General features: G+C 45.9%; 1 protein-coding gene across 9 annotated transcripts in view; it reads right to left on the reverse strand.

The window, feature by feature from the left end:
* TSPOAP1 (TSPO associated protein 1) overlaps positions 1-22,223 on the reverse strand; it is a 3,887,333-nt gene that overhangs the window by 3,527,764 nt on the left and 337,346 nt on the right. For all 9 annotated transcript variants that reach the window (XM_069614850.1, XM_069614845.1, XM_069614847.1 and 6 more), the window contains exon 2: positions 1,237-1,341. In XM_069614850.1, the coding sequence (XP_069470951.1) occupies positions 1,237-1,341 (105 nt within the window). The remainder of the gene's footprint in view (positions 1-1,236; positions 1,342-22,223) is intronic.

A 22,223-nucleotide genomic window follows, 5' to 3' on the forward strand; every position in this document is an offset into this window, starting at 1 on the left:
GCTGCTTGGTCATAAGATCTTCAGAACTAAGCCGTTCAGGCCATCCTGTTACATTGGTGAGAAACTATCTGATTCATAGGCATTCACTCTTCCGCCAACCTAATAACTTCAGACTATAATCAAGCCTCTCAACCACTCTAAATAGATGAGTCGTATTTTAGCAAGGTAGAGTACCATTTGCATGGTACTCGCCTTGCTGGTAAGTACAGTGAAGTAGTTTGAAACGTTTATTTGACTTTTTTTCCAGTTAATGTCAAATAAAAGTTTCACTGTGAGGTGCAGGCTTCTTGGAGACAGAAGTGTGCCAACAAAGTATGCTTTTAGTGATATGCATTATTTTACAGAAAGCACTGGTAACCCAATGCCATGGATTGAGTACATGTTCTCTTTGGCTGAGTAGGTAACTAAGTTACTTGACCCGCAGGTCTAGTTGGATTTTAAAGAATGTTCAAGATCTGCTCAGAAAGGTGTTCAACTGCATTATAAGTGTACAGTGTGTGTTCTGTTGGGTCTCTGTCACAGTGGATATGTAACAACAATTTTCAATGTTTTGATCCGTTATTTTCTTTCTTTACAGATTCCATTATTTTTTTAGTGTGGACGTCAGGCTCACTGGCATGCTTTTTGCCAGCTCAATGCTACCGTTTTGGAGAAAGGCAGACATAATCCAGCTATACAGGAATATCAAAATGTTTCCCAACTCTAGCACACAATTAAACATGATCACTAGTGGGGCTGCCAATGCCCCCTTTTAACATAACAGATTTTAATGTAATATGGCACAATTTCTGTGACTACCAACAAAGTCATGAAGATTTAGTAAAATAATGTCGGTTATGAAAAATATCACAATAACAAGGTATATTGAACTAAAAAGAGAAGATCAGGTGAAAAAGTATGCTATAACAGAAAACTAAAAATTAGTCAATATTTTGAATGAATAGTGTGTGGGAATCTAGAAAAGAAGTTGCAAGTTGGGACTAAGACCCATGGTAGGAATTGAATGCAGGTCTAGTAATGGGTCAGGATTTAGGGTATTGGCAAAGCTTTGCATTAAGGGGCAAATACTAAAATAACGTTCAATGTCATAGGGTGGGATTAAGGAGAACACTGCTAAAGCCTGGAATGAAAAATAGAATATTCATCATCTTTGCTTGCTTGGTAATAGTCTTTGCGATCACTCCTCTTACCAAATTCAGAACGGATGTACAGCCATGTAAAGTACAGAGCTCTTACCAGAATGTTGTTCTCTTCTTTTAGAGTGTTGCAACGATGTTCCAACTCCTGCAGGGCAGACACTAATTCCGCATTCTGCCTCACCAGTGGACTGTTGTGAATGCTCTGGATGAAAACAACAATGTCAAGTGAGAGTTGCGTCTAAAGAAACAAAGTATAAGATCATAAACAAATAAGACTTGGAACAACCTAGGCAATACATTGGTGCTGAATCTGCCATAACAATCCCCATCAATAAAGACATAAGGGACATTCAACTGCAAATCCTCCAACGTTTCATTTTTCATATGCCCCAGCATGCATAATTGCTCGTATTGTCTCATGACCATTCCCATGCTGTGCCTGGACCTTTGCTACTCCCGCATTGGCTGCCAATATTTTATGCAATCCACTGTGCTTCTTACCACTGTGCCATTATTATATGCAATCCATTGTGCATACTACCGTCTAACAGTATATAACTCTATACAAATATGTATATCCTTTGTTGCGTAACCTGATGTGCCTATATTGACATATACTACCTTCTTGTTGGCCTATACCTGCTGGAAGATATGCTCAGGTTGCTTTTACAACGTGCTTGCCATACTATGTGTTAGTTGAATTTCCTAACCTAGTGAGTGCCCCAGCAGCTTTGCTGGATTTTTGGGGTTGGGCATGATTTGAGTGTGTTTCTTTGAATCTAGACGTGTTTAATGGGCTATGGGGTCTTTTACTCCATAGGGCTTCATGTGTTTTTGTGATGTGTGTTACACAGCACCCTCCGTGCAGTAACACAGGGGTGTCATAGTGACCCCCCAGTATAGACTCCATACCCTGGGACTGACTACTGTCTCCCAGGGCATGTAAAGTCACCATTGACTTTACTAGTCTTAAATTATGAACAGAACCAGTACCAACCATCATATTGTGGACGTACTGGCTGGGGCAATTCAATTGCCCCAGGGTCTGTTAGTCGAGGGGGCACGTCTCCGTCCCCCCTGATCGAGTTTTGGCTGGTGGCAGTGGATACTACTTTTTATATTTAACCGCAAATATTTTCCTATGGAATTTCCCATTGTTTTAGGCTACTACCTTTATTTAATTATTTACGGTAGCCTCGAACATACCGCCGGTTTATTTATTTAATATTAATTCTCCGGTTGGTATTTTTTGCCAAAACTTGATTCTAAAATGGCGTTTGTGTTCTTTTCTGTGACTCCAACCCAAGTCGAGCCCTTTGTTCCACTTTTTGGCGGGCTTCTCCACAGAAGCCCTCCAAAATGGTGCCACTCTGTCTGGGGTACTTAGGAGGGGTGGAGGGGAATTTAGGCACCCTGGACTGAGTTGCCTAGGCAACTCAAGTCGCACTCCATCCTGATTGGCCCAAGTGGTGAGCCGGCCGGCTCACCACTTAGCATGTTTGAGTGACAGCTAGGCTGAGTGAATGGGGTTTTTTTGCATAAAAGCAGGGCTTTGGGGACTGGAACTTCAGAAGTTGCCACAGGACCTAAGAATCCGACGAGGGAGAAGCTGAGCCGACCTGCCACGACACCACCACCGGTGGAGCCCTGCTGGACTGCCTCACCACTTTTCCCAACGACAGAGGAGATCTCCCGCCTGAGAGTCTTCTTCCTTTGACTGGTGGGGATAACCAGTTTCACTGTCTTTTCGCTTTCCCGACGTACCTCGTGGCCTCCTTGCCCGTGCCAAGCACCCCGGCAACCGGGATACCACGTTTTACCACGACCGCGAAACACAGGTACCACCTTTAACCGGAAAACTCTGCGGCTGGTTTCTGCCCTGGTAGTGCAACGACCTTCATCTTTCCTCCAAGTCGAGATCTTCTCTTCCCCTGGACAATGACACAACTTGCACCCACTACCAGGAACAACTGCCACCGCTGGAGGATCCTTCCCACTTAAGGTACCGTGCCTCGCCTGGCTTCCCTTGCTACCGACTGTACGGGGTAGATTTAGCCCCCGGCTTTCGAACCTGGGTTAGTCTGGGACACCCTGGCTAAACTTTCCTAAACCTCTCTAAACTCTTTTTGAACCCTGCAAGACTTTCTAAGCCTAGTGTAACTGTGTGATCTTGGGCGCATTTGTGCTCTGCACTCTCTAAGAGGGGGCCCAGCCTTTGGACTTTGGCTCACCAGTGACTTTTGTTCTTCTGCCTTGCTAATAGCGTTCCTGAATCTTAGAGTGGTGTACCTTTCCATATTCTGCCTCCCCCCCCCTTTCTCACAAACTTATCGGAGTGCAATCTAGTTAAGCACTCACCTCTGTATTTTCTTTTTTTTTAATCTTTATTTTTGATTTTTTTGGAACACAAAACAACTACACACCCACATTAGGGTGGATTTAACTCTGTGCCATGTCCCACTTCCCCCCACCCTCTCCTCCCCCCCGTCCCCCGCTCCATTTTGTGACTCCTTTGGTTGTGCTGTCTTGTTCCGGTTACTTGAGACATGTGGACGGTGCTGCTAGCTCTGTGTCTTCACAGCTGGACTGTTCCTGTGCCAGAGGTGTCTACTCGAAAGTCAGGTGTCTCCTCAGCTTCGTTTAGCAGGAATAGTACCAATGGGCCCCAGATGTCAGGTGGGCGGGCATGTAAGGGTAGTGATTTGATAAAGTCCGTTTCCACATCCTGGCAGTAAAGAATGTCCCTGCGCCAGGCGGAGAATGTCGGAGGGGGACGCGACCCCAGGCCATGGCCACTCTCCTGCGGGCAAGTGTCAACAGGAGTCCTGCCAATTTCCTTGACGGGGCGGAGAGTAAATTTGTCATACCAAGTAAGGCTGCAGTTTGGCTCGGCTGTATCTCCTCTCCAACTATTGCCGCTGTCGTCTCTAAGACTTGGCTCCAGAAAGGTGTTATTTCGGGGCAATCCCATGCGAGGTGGACGAAGTCTGCTGGTTGTGTCCCACATCTCTCGCAGTTCGCAGCCGCCTCAGGGTGGTGCCTGTTAGCTTTTGCTGGTGTGTGATAGGTCTGGTGGAGGAAGTTGAAATGAATTAGTTTAAGGCGAGAGTTGAGAGCTATTCTTTGTGTCTGTTTCAGGATGTAGGTCCAGTCTTCGTCTGGAATAGTTCTGTGGAGGGACCTTTCCCATCTGGTCTTTGCCCGGATAAGGTTAGGTGTCGTAGATTTGCGACACCAACCTGCCCTCGCCTTGCGCCTGTATGGCATTGTGTAGCAGTTGCCAGGTTGGGGGTTGTCGGGGGAAGTCCGGCATGAGAGCTTGTAAAGTGTACCGGGTCCTGAAATATAGGAATACGTCAAGTGCGGTGTTGCCACCTTTCAATTTTGCTTGTTGTGGTGTTAAAAAGCCGTTCTCTGTGAAGAGGTCTCCTAGGGTCTTTATTCGTAATTTGTCAACCCACTGATGAAATACTTTCTCAGATGTCAGTGGAACCCCAGGGATGAACTTGACAGGCAATAGGGGAGAGTATCGTGTTTGTACCCCGTATTTTTGAGCTAGTCTCTTCCAGACTTTGTACGTTGAGAGCATTGCATTCATGGTGTAGTTGGGAACGGGAATTTGGCTGAAGACGACTGCTGTTAACAGGTTTGGTGTAGCCAGGGCTCGCTCCACCTGCATGTGAGGTCTGATTGTATGGGTGGCGTACCAGTGGCTGAGGAATTGTGCCTGTGCTGCCCAGAAGTACTTCTCCAGGTCTGGGAGGGCGAGACCTCCGCTCGTCACTGGGAGTGTCAGTGTTGCGTGTGCCACTCTGGCTGGCTTGCCCGCCCAAACCATGGTTTGGGCAAGCTCAAGAACCATGCTCTTCAGTCTTTTCAGGAAGGTTTGGGATAGCAGTATAGGGATGTTGGTGAACAGATACAGCAATTTCGGAAGAATCACCATCTTAACTAGGGAAGCTCTCCCCCAGAGCGTTAGTGGTAGGGACTTCCACCGCGTCACTTTATCCTGGAGGGACTTGACTACCTCTTCGTAGTTGTCGCGGAACACCTCGTGGTAACTCAGGGACATTTGGACTCCCAGGTATCGGACTTTGGACGTTTTCCATGTGAACTGAAAGTCATCAGCAAATGGTTTGGTAGCAGGGGTCAACGGGAATATAATGGACTTTGCTGGATTGACCTTCAGGCCGGAGGCTGTCCCAAATTTGACTACTTCCCTCATGACCGGGTTCAGATTTTCTTCGGGATCGTGAATGAACAGTGCCACGTCGTCTGCGTAGAGGGATGTAATGAGCTTGTGTGGTCCAATAGTGAGTCCTCTTCGTTGTCTATGCTCTCTTAGGTTGGAGGCCAACGGTTCCATTACCAGGGCGAAGATGAGTGCTGAGAGCGGGCAGCCTTGTCTGGTGCCTCGTTGGAGCTCTATGGGAGCGGATTTTGCCGTGCTTACGATGACGTTGGAGCGTGGCTTGTTGTACAATATAGAGACGAGATTGATGAAGCGGGCACCCAGCCCCATTCTGGTGAGTACAGCGAACATGAACGGCCATTCCACTGAATCGAATGCCTTCTCGGCGTCGAGGAGGACTGCGATAGCTTGATTTGAAGGATCCAGTGCTTCGATGACGCTGAACAGCCTCCTGATGCCAAAGGTTGTATTGCGGCCTGGTATGAAACCCGCCTGGTCTGCCAGCACCAGGGTGGGCATCAGTGGTAGTAGCCTGTTGGTTAGCACCTTCGCGAGTATCTTGCTGTCAAGGTTGAGGAGGGAGATGGGTCTGTATGATGCACAGTCCTCTGGTGGTTTGCCTGATTTGTGCAGAAGGATGATGTTGGCTTCGCGGGTAGAGTGGGGGAGGGATGCCTTATCCAACGACTCTTCATATACAGCCGCCAGGAGGGGAGCGATGGTGGGTGCAAAAGCTTTGTAAAATTCCCCGGATAAGCCGTCTGGGCCTGGAGCTTTAGAGCTCGGGAGGGTTTTTATGGCTTCAGTAATCTCCTCTTGTGTAATTAGCTCGTTCAGCGGTTCCCGCAGGGGATGTTCGACCCAGTACAGCTCAGTGTCTTCTAGGTACTCCAATGCGGCGGATGGGTCTCCGTTATGTCTAGTGCTGTAGAGTTCTTGATAGAAAAGCCTGAATTCTTCTGCCATATCTTCGTCAGTGTGGACTATCTGTCCCTGTTTGGTCCGGATCCCTTCTATCGGGGACAGTTTGTTGTCAGCTCTGACCAAGTTTGCCAGAAGAGCGCCTGGTTTTTGCCCTTCACCGTATTGCCTGACCAGTCTGTCGCGGTTTAGAAATTTCACTTCGCGATCGGCAGCGTTCCTGAATTTTTGTAGCTCTTCCCTCAGGGCGACTGATCTTGTTGGGTTGTTTGTGTTAGTGCATTGAAGTTCTAGCTGTTTTAGCTTCTCTTCGCAGGTTGCCAGCTCCCGCCGTATGAGCTTTAGAATGCCGTTTTCTTTGGCGTGGCAGACCCCTCTGATGTAGCACTTTAGAGTTTCCCAGAGAGTGCTGGCTGAGGAAACTGACCCTGTGTTGGCTTCTAGAAACATTGAGATCTCCTCTTTCAGTTCTGAGGCAAAGACCTCGTCTCGCATGGAGCCTGTTTTGAAGCGCCACCTCAGTAGAGGAGGTTTGGGATTGGCTGGGTTGAGGACGAGAGTTACCGGGGAATGGTCCGAGAGTGTTCTTGGTTGGATATCGCATGAGCCGCTGGTCCATGGGCCGTTCCTTGAGGTGAAAAGGTAATCGATCCTGGAGCTCGAGTTGTGTGGCGCGGAGTGGAATGTGTATTCCCGCAGCTCTCCTTTTGATGCTCTCCATGAATCCCTCAGGTCGAATGCTTTGCATATTTCTTTTATTTGAAGGCAGGCTTTGGACGGAGGATATGGGGTAGCGTGGGATCTGTCCTTCACCGGGTCCAGTACTGTGTTCATGTCTCCACCCCAGATTATGGTTGCAGGGTCTCGGGATGAGAGACGGGATAGTACCCAGCTGAAGTTGTCGGGGCCGTCTACGTTTGGTGCGTAGGAGTTGACGAGAGTGATTTTCTGGCCCTCTATGATGCCACTTACGAGGACTGCCCTCCCTTCAGAGTCTTTTGATGTGTGGACAAGGCGGAAGCCAATCCTCTTATGTATTAGGATCGCGACTCCTCTGGAATATGACGAGTATGAGGAAAAGTATCTGACACCCCCAACCCTTGGCCCACTGGTGATCCTTCCCTGAGAGCAAGTGTGTTTCTTGAATCATGGCTATGTCCACTTCGTGTCTTCTAAGGTATTGGAGGATTTTCCTGGTTTTAGATGGGACATTGCCTCCTCTTATATTCCAGGTTATGACTTTGAATGGAATAAGTTAGGGTCTATGTTGATTCGTCGTTTGTTTCCCAAGGTTGATGGTGTTGCAGCTAGGAACAGTCCAGCGGATTGAATGGAGTCGGGAGATGCGGAGGTTGGACGCTGTGCTGGCGTTGGTGAAACGGGGGGGTGTGGGGGAGATGGCGCGGAACCTGGACGCTCCTCACTGTTAAACCATTGTGAGGGTGCGCACCTCAACTGGAGGTGGTGTGGTGTGGTGTGGTGTACGTAACTTCCCTCCCTCGCGCGGGCAACCCCCAACAGACCCGCAATGTTCCCCTTCCATCAACAAACAATAAGGGTTGCTGTGCTTGGGGCACTAGATGCCTCCCGAGAGGTAAGGGTGGCCCTCCTACGAACTAGGAGTGTATCTCTGCGGCATAAGCTTGTGTAGATGTGCTGGAGGCAGGAGTTCATCTCTCTTGGCTGCCCGGGACGATTATTATGGTGGTTCTCTGCGCCTTTGGATTTCGCGCTGAGGCCTGGGGTTGTTTGGGGCGGGTCTGCAGCCGGCACGGTCCAAGTAGTCGTTGGCATCATCAGGTGTGTGGAAGAAAAGTGCTTTCCCATCATGATGAATGCGAAGCTTTGCCGGGTATAGCATTGAGTAAAGTATTTGATTGTCTTGCAGTCTCCTCTTTACGGCAGTGAAGGAGCGTCTCTGTGTCTGTACATTGGGAGAGAAATCTGGGAAGAACTGAATTGGATCTCCGTCGTACTGGAGTTTCCCTTTTTCCCTGGCTGCTTTGAGTATCGCATCGCGATCTTTGTAGTTTAATAGTTTTGCAATGATTGGCCGCGGGTTTGCGCCTGGGACTGGTCTTGAATTTGGAATTCTGTGGGCGCGTTCGACTACAAACAGCTGGGAGAGGAGTTCTTTCCCGAAGAGTGCCGTGCAGATCTGTTCAACATGGTCTTCCATTTTCCCTTGAAGTTGTTTCTCTCTGATTCCTATAATTCTGATGTTATTCCTTCTTGAGCGCCCTTCTAAGTCTTCGTTTTTGGCGCAGACTGCCTTCATTTGGGTTTCAAGGGTGGAGATTCGCGTGGTCAGGGCCGACGTGCTGTCATCTAGGTCGGAAACCCGTTGTTCCACAGGGTCTAGCCTGTCGGCGTGCTTGTCGAGCCTGTGTTGGAGTTGGTCTACTTTAGACGAGAGATTGTCGAGTTTGCTGCCTAGGTCGCCAATTCCCGCCTTGAGGTCCATCAGGATTTCCCTAATGTCGAAGCTTGGTGTTTGCTCCTCCGACATGGAAGTAGCGGGTGTTGGGGACGCTGCTCTGCTCCCTTCGTTGGGAGGTTTGCTGGTATGGCTAGCTTCGAAGTTCAATTTCTTTTGGGTTTTATCTGTTTTTCCCATTACGCTCTTGTTTCTGCCTTGAGTGCTTGAGAGTGCGGCGGGTAAGGAGCTGGCGGCTCCACACTGGCGTTTGTGACGTGTCTGGTGCTTCCGACGCGTTGGAGGTGAAGGGTGGTCACCGTGCCGGTGTTTGTTCGTACTGTCCGCCGTGTGGGAGAGATTTAGGGTGTTCTCTGGTGTTGGTGGGTTTTACACTGTTTTGTAGAATAGGCCAACGATGTTCACCCTTGTCGATCTGAGTGCGGGGCCGATTTGGGGCCTGGTTCTCTTGGGTTATGTGGCTGGTGCTGCGCGTGTTTGGAGTATCCGACTTTGGAGGGGGACTCGTGGCGCCTGGTGGCGGGGGTGTCCTCCGTCGCTCTCGGAGGGCGTTCCGGCTACAGTCTGTTGGAACTTGGAGTGGGGAGTTGTCGCCAGGTAATAGGGCTTGTGTGGCGAGGGGATGGTGGGGGCAGCGGGAATTTTCTTCGGTTGTTGTCTGCTGTCTTGGGGTGGAGGTCCCCTTTTATTTTATGCTGCCAATGTGCAGGTTAGGTCGAGCGTGGCCGTTATTCGGATGGGCGCCAGGGCCTGAGCTTTTCTCGGTGTCTGGCGAAAGCGCAGGGGCTCATGCAGTCTGGTGGGTCGAGAAGCCGACCGTGCGCGCCGAATGGGGATCCTACCTGCGTGTCCGACGAGGGTAGCGTAGTCCTTCGCGCTCCCTGCCGGATTTTCTGCCAGGCCGCTGCGGGGACGGAGACCGTGTGTCTCTTGGCGCTGTTGTGCGCACGTCTACCCGTTTCTTGACGTGGCCTCGCTCTCTGACCCAGCGGGTCGCTGCTGACTCTGGGCGCCAGGTGGCACGCCGCTGCTTCTGTACTTCGTACCCGGACTGCTCCTCCCCCCTCGGCCTGCTGCTGGCGTGGTCCGCGGCCTTGGCGATCGGGCTGGAGCTCAGCAGGCGCTCCGCCGTTGGAGGATTTTGGGCTCAGGGTGATCAGTGGCGCCTCCCGAGCGCACCCGGTGGTAGGTTTGGGTGAATCGGATGCCGCAGAGGCGAGGATGTCGCAGGATTAATGGAGAGCCACACGGAGCTCTCTAGGAGGTGGCCATCTTGGATGGATCTCTAGCGCCCTCTAAGCACTCACCTCTGTATGAAAATAAGTGGTGTTTTACTGTGACTTAGCTGATAAGGAAAAAGGGGTGTATATATTATAATAGTAACTGTGTTTAGAATATTTTTCAATAAGAGTGCTGGAGTGTTTTCAACAGTGTGTCTTTAAATAAATAATTATATACTTTGATACCAAAGCTCTGGTCAGTGTTTGCTTGTATTGTTGTATCTGAGTGCCTATTGTGTATACTTTGCATACTGCCTAACTCTTCTTGAGGGAAGTCTGACTGCTCAGCCACAGCTACCAGGTAAATCTGGGTGGTGCAGACTGCTACCAAGTGGGTTTACTGCCAACACCTGTAGTCTTAAATCTTTTGCAGTGTTCCCTAAGGGAACTGCACAAGTTTCTGCCTAACACTATGAAAGTAGAATGCTTATCTGACACTACAATATGTCCTATGCTACTGCACCTGTAACGTCTGTTAAGTAGGTTCCCCTATCACTGCAAACAGAGTGCAATCACATAGGTTGGCCCCACACCTCTGTGTAACAGTACAGTATTTTTCTTACATTTTGTTTTGATATAGCTGAAATTTTTTTAAAGAACCATCATTTGGAGTTTCAAAAGACATTTAAGAAATAACTGCATAGTCATTAAGTTAGTTAACATCTAGCATTTTACATTTAGCTATTACATGTTTGCTTCATCTAATTTTATCTCATGTAGAAATGCTATGGCTGCTAACGAAACCGCAGTAGAAATACCAGAATAGATCGTTCTCCATAATATTTCCGGTGTTGAAACTCCAAATGGTTGAGTTTAATGTTTAAAATATTTCACTCGATGATCCAAAAGACTCTCACATTCCGTGAGCAAATGTCTCAATGTCTCAATCGTATTTTGTTGTTTACAAAATCTACAGAATGTTTGGCAATCCTCAATAAGCTTGCGCCGAGCCTTCGCCTGTCTGGTCGGCCATAGATTAAGTCGTAAACGAAGTACATCATTTCGATGTTTCATAGATGGAAATCTGGTCAGATAACGTTCAGGTAGAGAGAAATTCTTTATTGTAACAATTGTGGAATCGAAATCACAGTACCTGGAACATTTTGCTTTGGTGCTATTCCAGTCCATAGCAAAAATCCTGTTTTTTATTTGCGTTGGATTCTGCAGCAAACTTGACAAAGAGGCGTCTATCATAGCTAGTATGTATACAACTTTGTTGAGCCATTTTGTTATAAAAGTGTCCTTTGAAGCAAATACATATGCTGCCAGGGTTCCCAATACTGTGTTTGAAATACAGGCCAATAGACATTTTCTAAATAGTGCAATTATCAGCCACATATATCTCATATTAAGGGAGATCAAACCCAATTCATATCTGATGATAGGTAAGGGGTTTGAGATAGGTAGTTGCAGGACCCTTCGCCAATATTTTGCTTCAAGGCTGTTCCAAAAATCTTCCTTTAAAATAGATCTTGTTTCAGAGGAATATGATAGAATTGGTGTCACCTTCTGATTATAGAATGATAGGGCCGGGATCAAAGTAAATTTTCCATATTTTCGTAGAATAATCTTAGTTTGCTGGATCAATGTGCTGTCCTGTTGCTGTTGTTTGTACGCCAGAGTTTGATCCTTTGAGAGGATTTGAGCACCTTAGCATTGGTATAGGTTATCACATTCAGTGCCGTCTGTAGGCCTCTTGGTGTTTTGGACATGATAACCAGGTCATCTGCGTACATTAGAAACGGAATACTTTGATTGATTAGTTTCGGAGGATCTGTGGAAATTACTTTAAACGACTCTCCCACATTTGAAATAAAAAAAGTTGAATAACACTGAAGCTAGAGTACATCCTTGTCTCAACCCTCGAAATGTTTGAATTGGTTGGGATAACTTGCCATCGTTTGTTAATCGAATCTTTACGGTGTTGCCTGTATGGAGATCTTCAATTAGCTGGATAAGATAGTTCGGACAACCTTTTCGGTACAATTTTGTATAAGTAGATCTCGAGAAACAGAGTCAAAGGCAGCCTGTAAATCTATGTAAGTGATGTAAAGTGGCTGTTTCAAGCCTTTATGATGCTCAATGATCAATGTAAGTGTCAATAAATTGACAGACGTTCCCATGCCGGCAACAAATCCAGTTTGAAAAGGATCTCTAGCACCTGATTGAACTGTCCATTTATTTAAGTCCCTAAGTATAAATTTAGAGAACAACTTGCCCAAAACGTCGAGCAAAGAAATAGGTCTGTAATTTTCGATCTCCTTTTTTAAAAATCGGGATAATAATTGCTGTTTTCCACGTCTCCGGTATTGTATTTGTATTAATAATATGATTGAAAATTCGATTTAGAATTTTTGACCATTGTTCTGGATCTTGTTTGAACATAACATTACTCATACCGTCAGGGCCTGGGGCATGTGAAGGTGAAAGTTTTTTTTACAAAGTGCAAGACATCCTCTCCTGTAATTTCAAGACCTGTGTAATTTGAACGTTTTCTTTTAACCAGGCTTGACTCATATTGCTCTTTCTGATAAATGTTGGTGAAATATTTTATCCACTCTGATTCACTCACTCCATTTAGTTGTACAGCTTTTTGGGTAGCATTAGTACTGCTGTTAATTAATGTCCATATTTGGCCCATGTTTTTATTAAGGCTGCTGCATAACATGGATTCTCCATCCTTTTGATACATCAATATTCTGTGTCCTCTAAGCCAGTTTTTATATTGGCAATTAAGTGTTTTTATTTTCTGATGTTTGTCAGGAGTATTTGATCGTAAAATCAATTTTTTGTTTTGTCTTCAGATTGTTTTTTTTGCTTGAACGAGGGCATCGAATTGATGACGTCTAGAAAAATCGAATTTATGGTCTTTATAAACTACTTGATAAAGATGGAGAAATGATGTGAAGTCAGTAGATATTAATTGATCAACCTGCACGTTTGCCTCCATTCTTCCCTGAAAATGAGCCAGATTCTGTCTGTTCCATTTTAGTCTGGTACGGGTATTATTTACTATGAATTGATGGGCAAAGGTTTCACTATTCTCTTGCATAGCCATTTCCAAGTTCCATTTTAAATTTAGAACATTATGATCACTATACTCTTGAGTTAGAATGTGAAAGCTTGTTGATCTGTTATAAGTTTTGGGATCCAAAAAAACAGTCAATTATTGAAGATGCTTCACCCCTTACCCATGTTGTCTTTGGATTGATATCTCCCAGGATGGAGCCATTACACAAAATGAGTTTACGATATTTCATTAAGCTCTTCCACCTCAAACAGGTTAAGTTGTATTTTGGATTGTGGTTAGGTAACAGTTGTAAATTTAGGTCCCCAGCCACAATCACTGTTGTAATATCGGGGGAATCTGTTATGATGTTCAATACAAGTTCCAACTCCAAGAAGAAAAGATCATCCATTATGCCTTTAGGATTTCTATAAATGTTTAGTAAGGCCATTTTACCTTCTCCGAATTCCAACTTCACCAATTGTAGATACGGGTTCGGAGATGCCCATGGGGAGAGGCTCCAGTTTTTATGATTTTTGATCATCACCATTAAGCCAGAAGATGGCCTTCCACCTGTTCCAGATAACGCAGGGTTTAGTAATATGGTATGGTCTTCCAAAGTTGGACTCTTAAGTAGCCATGTTTCTTGTAAAAGAATTATATCGTCTGGCGCTAGGACTTCTGTGCTAGGACCTAATAAGTGAATGTGTCCACACGCATTCCAACTAATTAAGGAAATAGTCCTTCGTTCTCTGCCTGGCTATGGCTTATTTTCCCACTTGTTTTCTTGATTCTGAAGGTTAGTATTTTGGTTTATTGTTGTATTGTTCTTATTATGAACCAAACTTCCTTGATCTTGCTTCTCCATATACTGACATTTTTTTCCATGATGATATGTCCTTGGGCATCCAGGCACATGGGATCTCTTGCTAACACAAATCCTAAGGCAAAGATCTCCATTCTTGCACTGTAACAGTACAGTATTCACATTGCAACAGCTATGCTCTCCCCATTGTCTATTACTATTTGAAACCTGCCTATACTGAGAAAAGTGAAACTAGCCTATAGTGTGAAATGTGAATCTTGTCTATACTGTGAAAACTGAAACCTGCCCATACTGTGAAAAGTGAGTTCTGCCGCCTATACTGTGAATAGTGAAACTAGCCTATTCCGTGACAAATCGAGCTGCCCACCCTGACCCAACTAACTCCTTGAATATGAGTAAAAATCAGAAGCCCCAGCCCATACTATTTACACTTGGTCTCCTCACTGTTATGGCCCTTGCTACTACTTTAACATGCCCACCTAAGAACAGAAACATGAGACTCAGGTCAAGACTGCCCTGTCTCTATGAACCAAAAAGAAACAACATAAATAGCTTTCCCAGACATAACACTACCCAAGCTAATGAAATCCCGACTAAGCGAGCACAGGCGACTAAACCTAACAACCTAAACGCTGCTCATGCTGGTACAACTACTAAGAATCCCATGAGCCAGAATACCTCAACAACTAAACTTCCCTCCATCCCTAAATCTAATAGCACCTTAACGCTATCCGGATCGCTTTTCAATGCCAGATACCTGGTAGCCCACGCTACTGAAATAGCGGACATTCTAAATAACGAAAACGTGGACTTGCTTGCCATAACTGAGACCTGATTTCATGAAGCAGCAGGACCAACCCTTATGATAGCGGTACCTGATAGCCATAAGATACTTAGAGCAGATAGGCCTAATGCTAAAGGCGGTGGCCTAGCCATCATTTCTAAAACCAATCTTCCTATCAGACTTGCCACCTCACCATCCTGCTCATCTTGCGAAATACTCACAGCAAAACTTCTGTTATCCAACAATCGCACGTTAACCATCTACCTGGTATACAGGCCCCCGGCACCACTGGGAACCTTCGAAGAGCACCTAACTAACCTCATAGCCAATAATACAAAAGACCACTCACAAACCTTGTTGCTGGGGGACTTTAATCTTGGCTTTAATGACATTGACAACAAACATTCCCAATCAATAGCAGCCCTACTAAAAGGACCATGAACTCACACAAAAAGTCCTCTCCCCTACTCACATCAAAGAAAGGGCCCTTGACTGGGTGGCCGAACTAAATTGTAATATTGCCATTACCGATATTGTCCCGCAATCCTGGACTGACCATTATTTAATTACCTTCTCCGCTACACTAGATCTCCTCAGTCCTAAAACCATCAATATGGCACCTCCACTCCCAACTAGAAGTAATATGGATATCACAGCGTAAAAACTAATCCCCTAGCTCCTTCCCTCCATCAACTACCTGGACAGCAAAACCGACCCTAATACACTAGTGAATGCCTTTAACAACGCCATGACTAAGGCCCTGGGCACTATTGCACCTATCAAACTGCGCAAAGGTAGACAGAAATCTCATCTGAATGCCTGGTTCACGCTTCAACTTAAAGATCTAAGACTACAAAAGAAAAAGCTCCAATCCATTTGGCGCCACTCCCCTACTGACGATAACAAAGTCAAATTAACTTACCTATCCAAACTTTACAAAAAAGAATAATGAATACTAAAAAGAACACATTCAACGACAGAATTGCACAGGCTAAATCCAACACCAAGGAACTCTTTAGCATCCTTTGGGAAATGGAATCCCCGATCCCACCGACAATGTCCCAAAGGACAAACTATGGTGTACTGACATACAAAATGCTCTGTCCAATAACATTTAATCTCTCCAACTCAAAATAGCTAACAAAAAGGCCACACTGCTCCCCTCTGAGCAGCAACCACGCCAACACACTTGGAACAGAACAACCCCACCCTTCAGTTTCAAGAAAATCTCCATACTCGAGACGGAGAAAGTCATACTCTCCCTTAAACCTTCAAACAGTTGCCCAGCGCAAATAATAAAGGATGCAGCTAGAGACCTAGCCCCCTTTATCTCAAAGCTCATTAATGCCTCCTTCAAAATGAATACAGTGCCCAACAATCTTAAAGAATCTTGGGTCCTCCCCCGCTTAAAAAACAAACTTTAGACCCCACCATTCCGACCAACTATAGACCTATTACTACTACTGTGCCTTTTCTACTCAAAATCATTGATAGAGTAGCCTACCTAAAAATTCAGGAATATTTGGAAGCTAATCACCTGCTAGGATCACAGCAATCTGGTTCCGCCCCCTTCATGGCACGGAAACAGCCTTGCTAGACCTTAAGACACAAATTGATGAGCTCAAGGATAATGGAAAAACAGCTATGTTACTTCTCCTGGACCTATCAGCAGCCTTCAACCTGGTGGATCATGCAGTCTTATGTAACCACCTCAGGTCGGCTGCCCACTTCTCAGGGGAGGCCGTAGCCTGGGTCCAATCCTTTCTAGCTAACCGCACAATGAGAGTCTTCTCCCCATCAGCCTCCGCTGACCCCATTCAAATATCTTGCGGAGTTCCACAGGGATCTTGTGTCTCACCCACTGTGTATAAAAACTTTACTAAGCCCTTGTTTGATAAATTGGACAGACTGGGTGTCACCTACACAAATTATGCAGATGATACCAAAATCCTCATACCCCTTTCAGGCAACTTTCTAGAGGACACGGCCTTAGTAAATAGGATATACCTCCTCATTCAGGCATGGAGGGCATCACACGGCCTCTGCCTGAACGACGATAAAACCGAGATACTGATCCTAGGCTCTGAAACTAATCTTAAAAAACTTAGCCCTAGTTAAGCCTCAACAATCTCATCAAGGTGACACCTGTGGTTAAAACTCTAGGTTCCACCTTGACTCCTCACTCACCCTTAAGAAACAAGTCAACTCACCTGCATCTACAACAGCCTACACTTGCAAACTCACCCGTGCCTGTAGACCATTTCTCTCTGGCACCAGCTGTATTACCCTGGCCAATGCTCTTAGAATGTTCAGATTAGATTACTGTAATGCTCTGTACTCAGGTGCCAATTGATATGTTATGGATAAAATCCAAAGATTGCAAAACAATGCCCTAAGAGCAGCTCTGAATATCTCAAACAGAGAGCACATTTCTTTTTTTTAAAAAACCTTATTTTTGGTTTGCATATCACATCACACACTGTTACCCTCCGACATCTCAATACATATTCTTTCCAATGAAGATTCTCCCCTTTCCTTCCCCCAGACCATCTAGGAACATACATCTTCGCATATTTACATCATATTAGTTATACTGCAGTTATGGTTTGATGGGCTTTGTTATGAGTTCATTCGCTATCAGAGTTCTCAGTGTCCGGTGGAGTGGCGCCCACGTATGTTCTAAACAGAGTCCAAATGTCTTTCGGTCTGCAGGGTGGGGATACCATTCCTATATAAGTTTCCTCACAATCGTTGATATATGTTAAAGTTCTGAGGAATTGTTCTGCGCGTGGGGCATGGCTACTCTTCCAATTTTGAAGGATATGCACAGGCTATATTAAACAATCTCCTGTTTTTTTTCTGGGGGTTTCCCTATATCACTGAAGAGGTATTTTTGAGGCTTGAACTGTGCTGGGATTTGTGTTATGTCTTCTAATATATTCGCTACTTCACGCCAGAATCAGGCTATCAAGGGGCAGGCCCAGTATATGTGGAATGCATCCGCACGGGGGTTGTTACATTTCGGGCAGTTTCCAGATTCGAATTTATGAAATTTCCCTATTCTGCTTGGGGTGTAATGGATTTTATTCAGTATTTTGAACTATATAAGTCTTAGCCACACATTCAGCGATACCTTCTTAGTGAGGAGACAGTACCTGGTCCATGTCCCTTCTTCTATTGTTGTACCTCTGTCTTTTTCCCATGAGGTCTTGATGTTGTTAGACGATTTCGCGTGTGTTTGAATTATGTTGTATAGTATGAACACCCCTGTACCGGTTTGTGAATACAGTGATTGATAACATGGGTGTTCGGGCAGTTCTATTGGGAATGTTGGCCATCGTTTCTTGAATGCTGCCTTCATACGGTAGTATTGCAGGGTGACTCGTTGGTTTCTCCCTACTGTGTCTGCGAAGTCCTCTGGGGTTACGAATCTACCATCTGGAAACATGGCTTTCATTTTGAAGTCGTATTCCGGGATCCAAGCATTCTGTATACTAATGTCGTATGTTGGCTTAATGCCTCGAAAGTTGCATAACAGGGCTTGTGAGTCATAGGGTGTGTCGATGTGAAGCAGTTTACTGATTGCGGCCCATGCCGCGATTGTGCAAGATGCGGGGTCAAATTTACATTTGTCTCTATGAGATCTCGCAAAGATTATGGCTCTTGGGCCTGACGGACGGACCGAGTGCCGTTCAATGGGGACGTGTGGTGTACTATCAATAGGGTTCTGCCAGTATTTAGCATACTGTGCCTGTGCCACTTGATAATACAGCTCAAAGTCGGGTGCAGCAAAGCCCCCCTTTTCATAGGGTTCCACTAGTTTGTCTAATTTCAGCCTATTGGCTCCGCCGTTCCATATGAAGGTGGTCGCTATGGAGCGTAGGTTTTCGAAGAAGGGTTTACCTGGCCATATTGGGACATTACTGAAGATATACAGGAGTGTGGGGAGTACTACCATTTTGAGCACTGCGACTCGGCCAGCGAGTGATATGGGAAGTCTAGTCCAAATTTGGAGTTTGGTGTGAATAGTTTGTAATGTGGATTCGTAGTTATATATGTACTGGGAGGTTTTGTCTATGGATACCAAGAATCCCAAATATCTGATATGTTTGGGGGCCCAGCGCAAGCCATGGGTATGTGTCAGACAGACAGTGGCCTGTGTCAGCGGAAAGATTTCAGACTTAGCGGTGTTAATTTTGTATCCTGAGTGTGCAGTGAAGTCTTTTATCACTGTCAGTATGGGAGCTAGATTCGACTCTGGTTCACGTATGTACAACAGTGCGCCATCCGCATATAGTGATCTAGATTGATAGGCTCCGGCCATCTTTATGCCCCTGAGGTCTTGTTCCAGCCTAATCGCAGCCGCCACCGGTTCAATTGTGAGGGCAAAAAGGATGGGGGAAAAGGGACACCCTTGTCTAGTGCCCCTGTGTAGGGTGAAGTGACTGGATAGCGTACGATTTGTTAGGACCCTTGCTTTGGGTGCGGTGTAGAGCAATCTGACACATTGCTTAAAGTGTGGGCCAAATCCGAATTTGTTAAGGACCTCGAACATGTATGCCCATGAAACTGAATCGAATGCTTTTTCAGCATCTAATGCTATAGCCACCACTTGGAATCCCGGTTTAATCTGCGCCATAATGCCAAATAGTCTGCGTAGGTTTAAGGCTGTGGACTTCGTTGGGATGAAACCGCACTGGTCAGGGTGTATTAGGGTGGTCATTTTGGGCAATAATCTAGTAGCCAGTACTTTTGCATATATCTTAGCGTCTGTGTTGATCAGGGAGAGTGGGCGATAGGAGGAGCGCTCGTGAGCAGGGCGTCTAGGTTTCAATAGTACTGTTATGACTGCATCAGTCATTGTATCAGGGAGTGAGCCAGAGCTCATGGCTTCCTCCCATACTTGGGTTAGTATCGGGGCAAGTATTGTGGAATATGTTTTATAGAGTTCAGAACTCAGGCCATCTGGGCCTGGAGTTTTGCCTGCTGCTAGTGATTTGATTGCTTCAGCGATCTCTTCACTACTGATCTGCTATTCAAGGGCCGAACCATCCTCTAGCAATAGTCTGGGAAGATCAATCGCGCTCAAGTATTGTTTTATCTCTTCCTGTGTGCGTGTATCATGGTTTGCATATAAGTTGTTGTAATAGTCAGCAAATTCAGCATTAATTTCTTCTTCCCCATGCACTGCTATTCCCTGGTTTGTGAAGATGCTCGTGATTGGGGAGTGGCTGCGTACATTCTGTAATAGGCGAGCCAGATGGTGTCCCACTCTATTGCCCTCTCCGTATCTGCGAGCTCTGATCGGAGTGGCCATGTATTGTTGCTCTTTAGTTGCCAGGTCGTTAAAGTTTCGGAGATAGGAGTTGATATCAGCCAGTGTGTGCTTGTCATGTGTTGCAGTGTAGTTGGTTTCGAGTGTTTTCAGATGTGCCTCTGTTCCATCTAATTCTGTTCTAACGGTCTTGACGAGTCCAGTGTTTTAGATAGTAAGTTGCCCCTCACCGAGACCTTGAATGTTTCCCATATGGTGGACCATTTGTTTACTGATCCTTTATTCAGTTGGAAGAATTCCTCCATATCGATGTGTAGTGATTCTACAATGTTTTGGTCTTTTAATATGTTTGGGGGCATTCTCCATCGCTGGGCTGGTTGTTTAATGTTATGTAACAATATCTCAAGTGTGACCGGAGAATGATCTGAGAGTGTACGGAGAAGGATTTCACAGTGTTCTACTGCATTCATCAGAGGGGAGGAAATGAACCAATAATCTATTCTGGATTCTGTATCATGCACTGATGAGTAGAACGTGTATTGTCTATCAGTTGGGTGTATTCCTCTCCATGCGTCACACAGGCCCAATTCCTCTAGGGCCTGTTGTATAATGGTGGCTGCTCTGGTGAGGTTCCTTTGTCTACTTGAGGACTTATTAATGAGACATCAAGGATAGTGTTGAAGTCCACCCCCTCCCCCCCATAGTACCCATGTGTCTAGCGCAGGGTCGATTTCATCGAGGAGATGGACATAAAATTCAGGATCATCTACATTCGGGCCATATGAGTTGACCAGAACCAATTTCTCACCTGCCACCGTGCCCCACACCATGACATATCTACCCAATGGGTCTATTTTGCTTTTTTCAGTGGAGAATCCCAGCGAGGGGTGTATTAGCGTAAGGACACCTCTGTTCTGGGATGAATATTCGGTATAGTGTCTGTTATTGCCCCATTGCCGTAATATATTTTCATTGGTTTCTCGCAATGCATGGGTTTCTTGGAGCATGGCAATGTGTGGACGGTGTCTATTGATATATGCCCCTACTTTGCTGGCCTTTGCCCCGTTATTTAATCCACGGATATTCCAGGTGAGCATTTTAAGTTTTAATCCAGCAGGCCGTTTTGCTTTTTGCGCCATAGTGATAGGTACCAGTCGAGTCTGGGGAGAGGGGGGGTAAGTTCTTTGAGGGGGATCGGCGTGTGGTTCAGTGATTGCATTTTTTACTTCAAACAAACCAATTAACCTTTTCTCCTGAAGCCCAACTGGGGCTATCGCAGGGAATAACATTATTCTTAAACAACCAAACAGTCCCATGTTGTCTGTGCCCACCCCACCATCGGACCCAACTTGATGATGATCCCTTCTTACAAATTTGTGGTTTCACCCGAGGAAGTGACGAGTGCTGCGACACCGCTTTCTTGTTCGAGCGCCTCTCATCCGGCTTCATTCACTGTTTGTGAACTGTGGTACCCCTTTCTGCCACTCCAAATATGTAAGCGTGAACAAAGGAGTAGGGTGGAGCTGTAATCGATTGTAGGGCATTTTAAAGGCTATACTGGTTGTTGTAGGTCATTTTGATCCAGTTCTTGTCTCCTGGGCGGGAGAGGCATTGAGGCCTCCACGTATGCCAGTGCTGCTTTGGGAGTTTCAAAGAAGTGTGCCCGACCACCGTGCTGTATGCGCAACTTTGTGGGGAACAACAGAGCGTACGGGACCCATCTCAATCGTAGCTGACGCTTAATGGATTTGTAGGATCGTCTTTGAGTTTGGACTCCCGCTGGGAAATCGGGATATATATGGATGTTATCATTTTCGTATTTCAGGGTCCCCTTTTCCCTTGCTAGCTTCAGGACACAGTCCCTGTCTCTGTAGTTCAGCAGTTTAACAATAATTGTGCGGGGAGGGGCCCCTGGCTTGGGCGGAGGAGCAAGGGTACGGTGTGCGTGTGCGACCAGGAATTGTGGGGAGAATGAATCTTCGCCAAGGAGAGACTTCAAGAGGGTTTTGATTCAAGATTCCATGGGACCTCTACAAAAGGATTCTGAAAGGCCGACAATACGTAGGTTATTCCTTCTTGATCTCGACTCAAGGTCCTCACACTTGTCTCAAAGTTTATTCATTTCCCCTTTCAGGAGTGCAATGTCATGAGTGTTTTGGTGGGTTGAATCCTCGTTGGCGCTGATCCTGTTTCAGCGTCTGTGATCCTGGCACTTTCTTTGTCCACCCGAGCCTTGAGGGAGCCTATTGTTGAGATGATGTCATCTAATTTGACGTTGATCGCCAGGAATCTGTTTTGCACCGTGGTGAGGAGCTTGACAAATGTCGTGTCCTCTGTGGCTGAGGATGAGGCCTCTAATAAT

Source organism: Ambystoma mexicanum, chromosome 9, assembly GCF_040938575.1.
Source record: "Ambystoma mexicanum isolate Mex_15411 chromosome 9, UKY_AmexF1_1, whole genome shotgun sequence".
NCBI lineage: Eukaryota > Metazoa > Chordata > Amphibia > Caudata > Ambystomatidae > Ambystoma > Ambystoma mexicanum.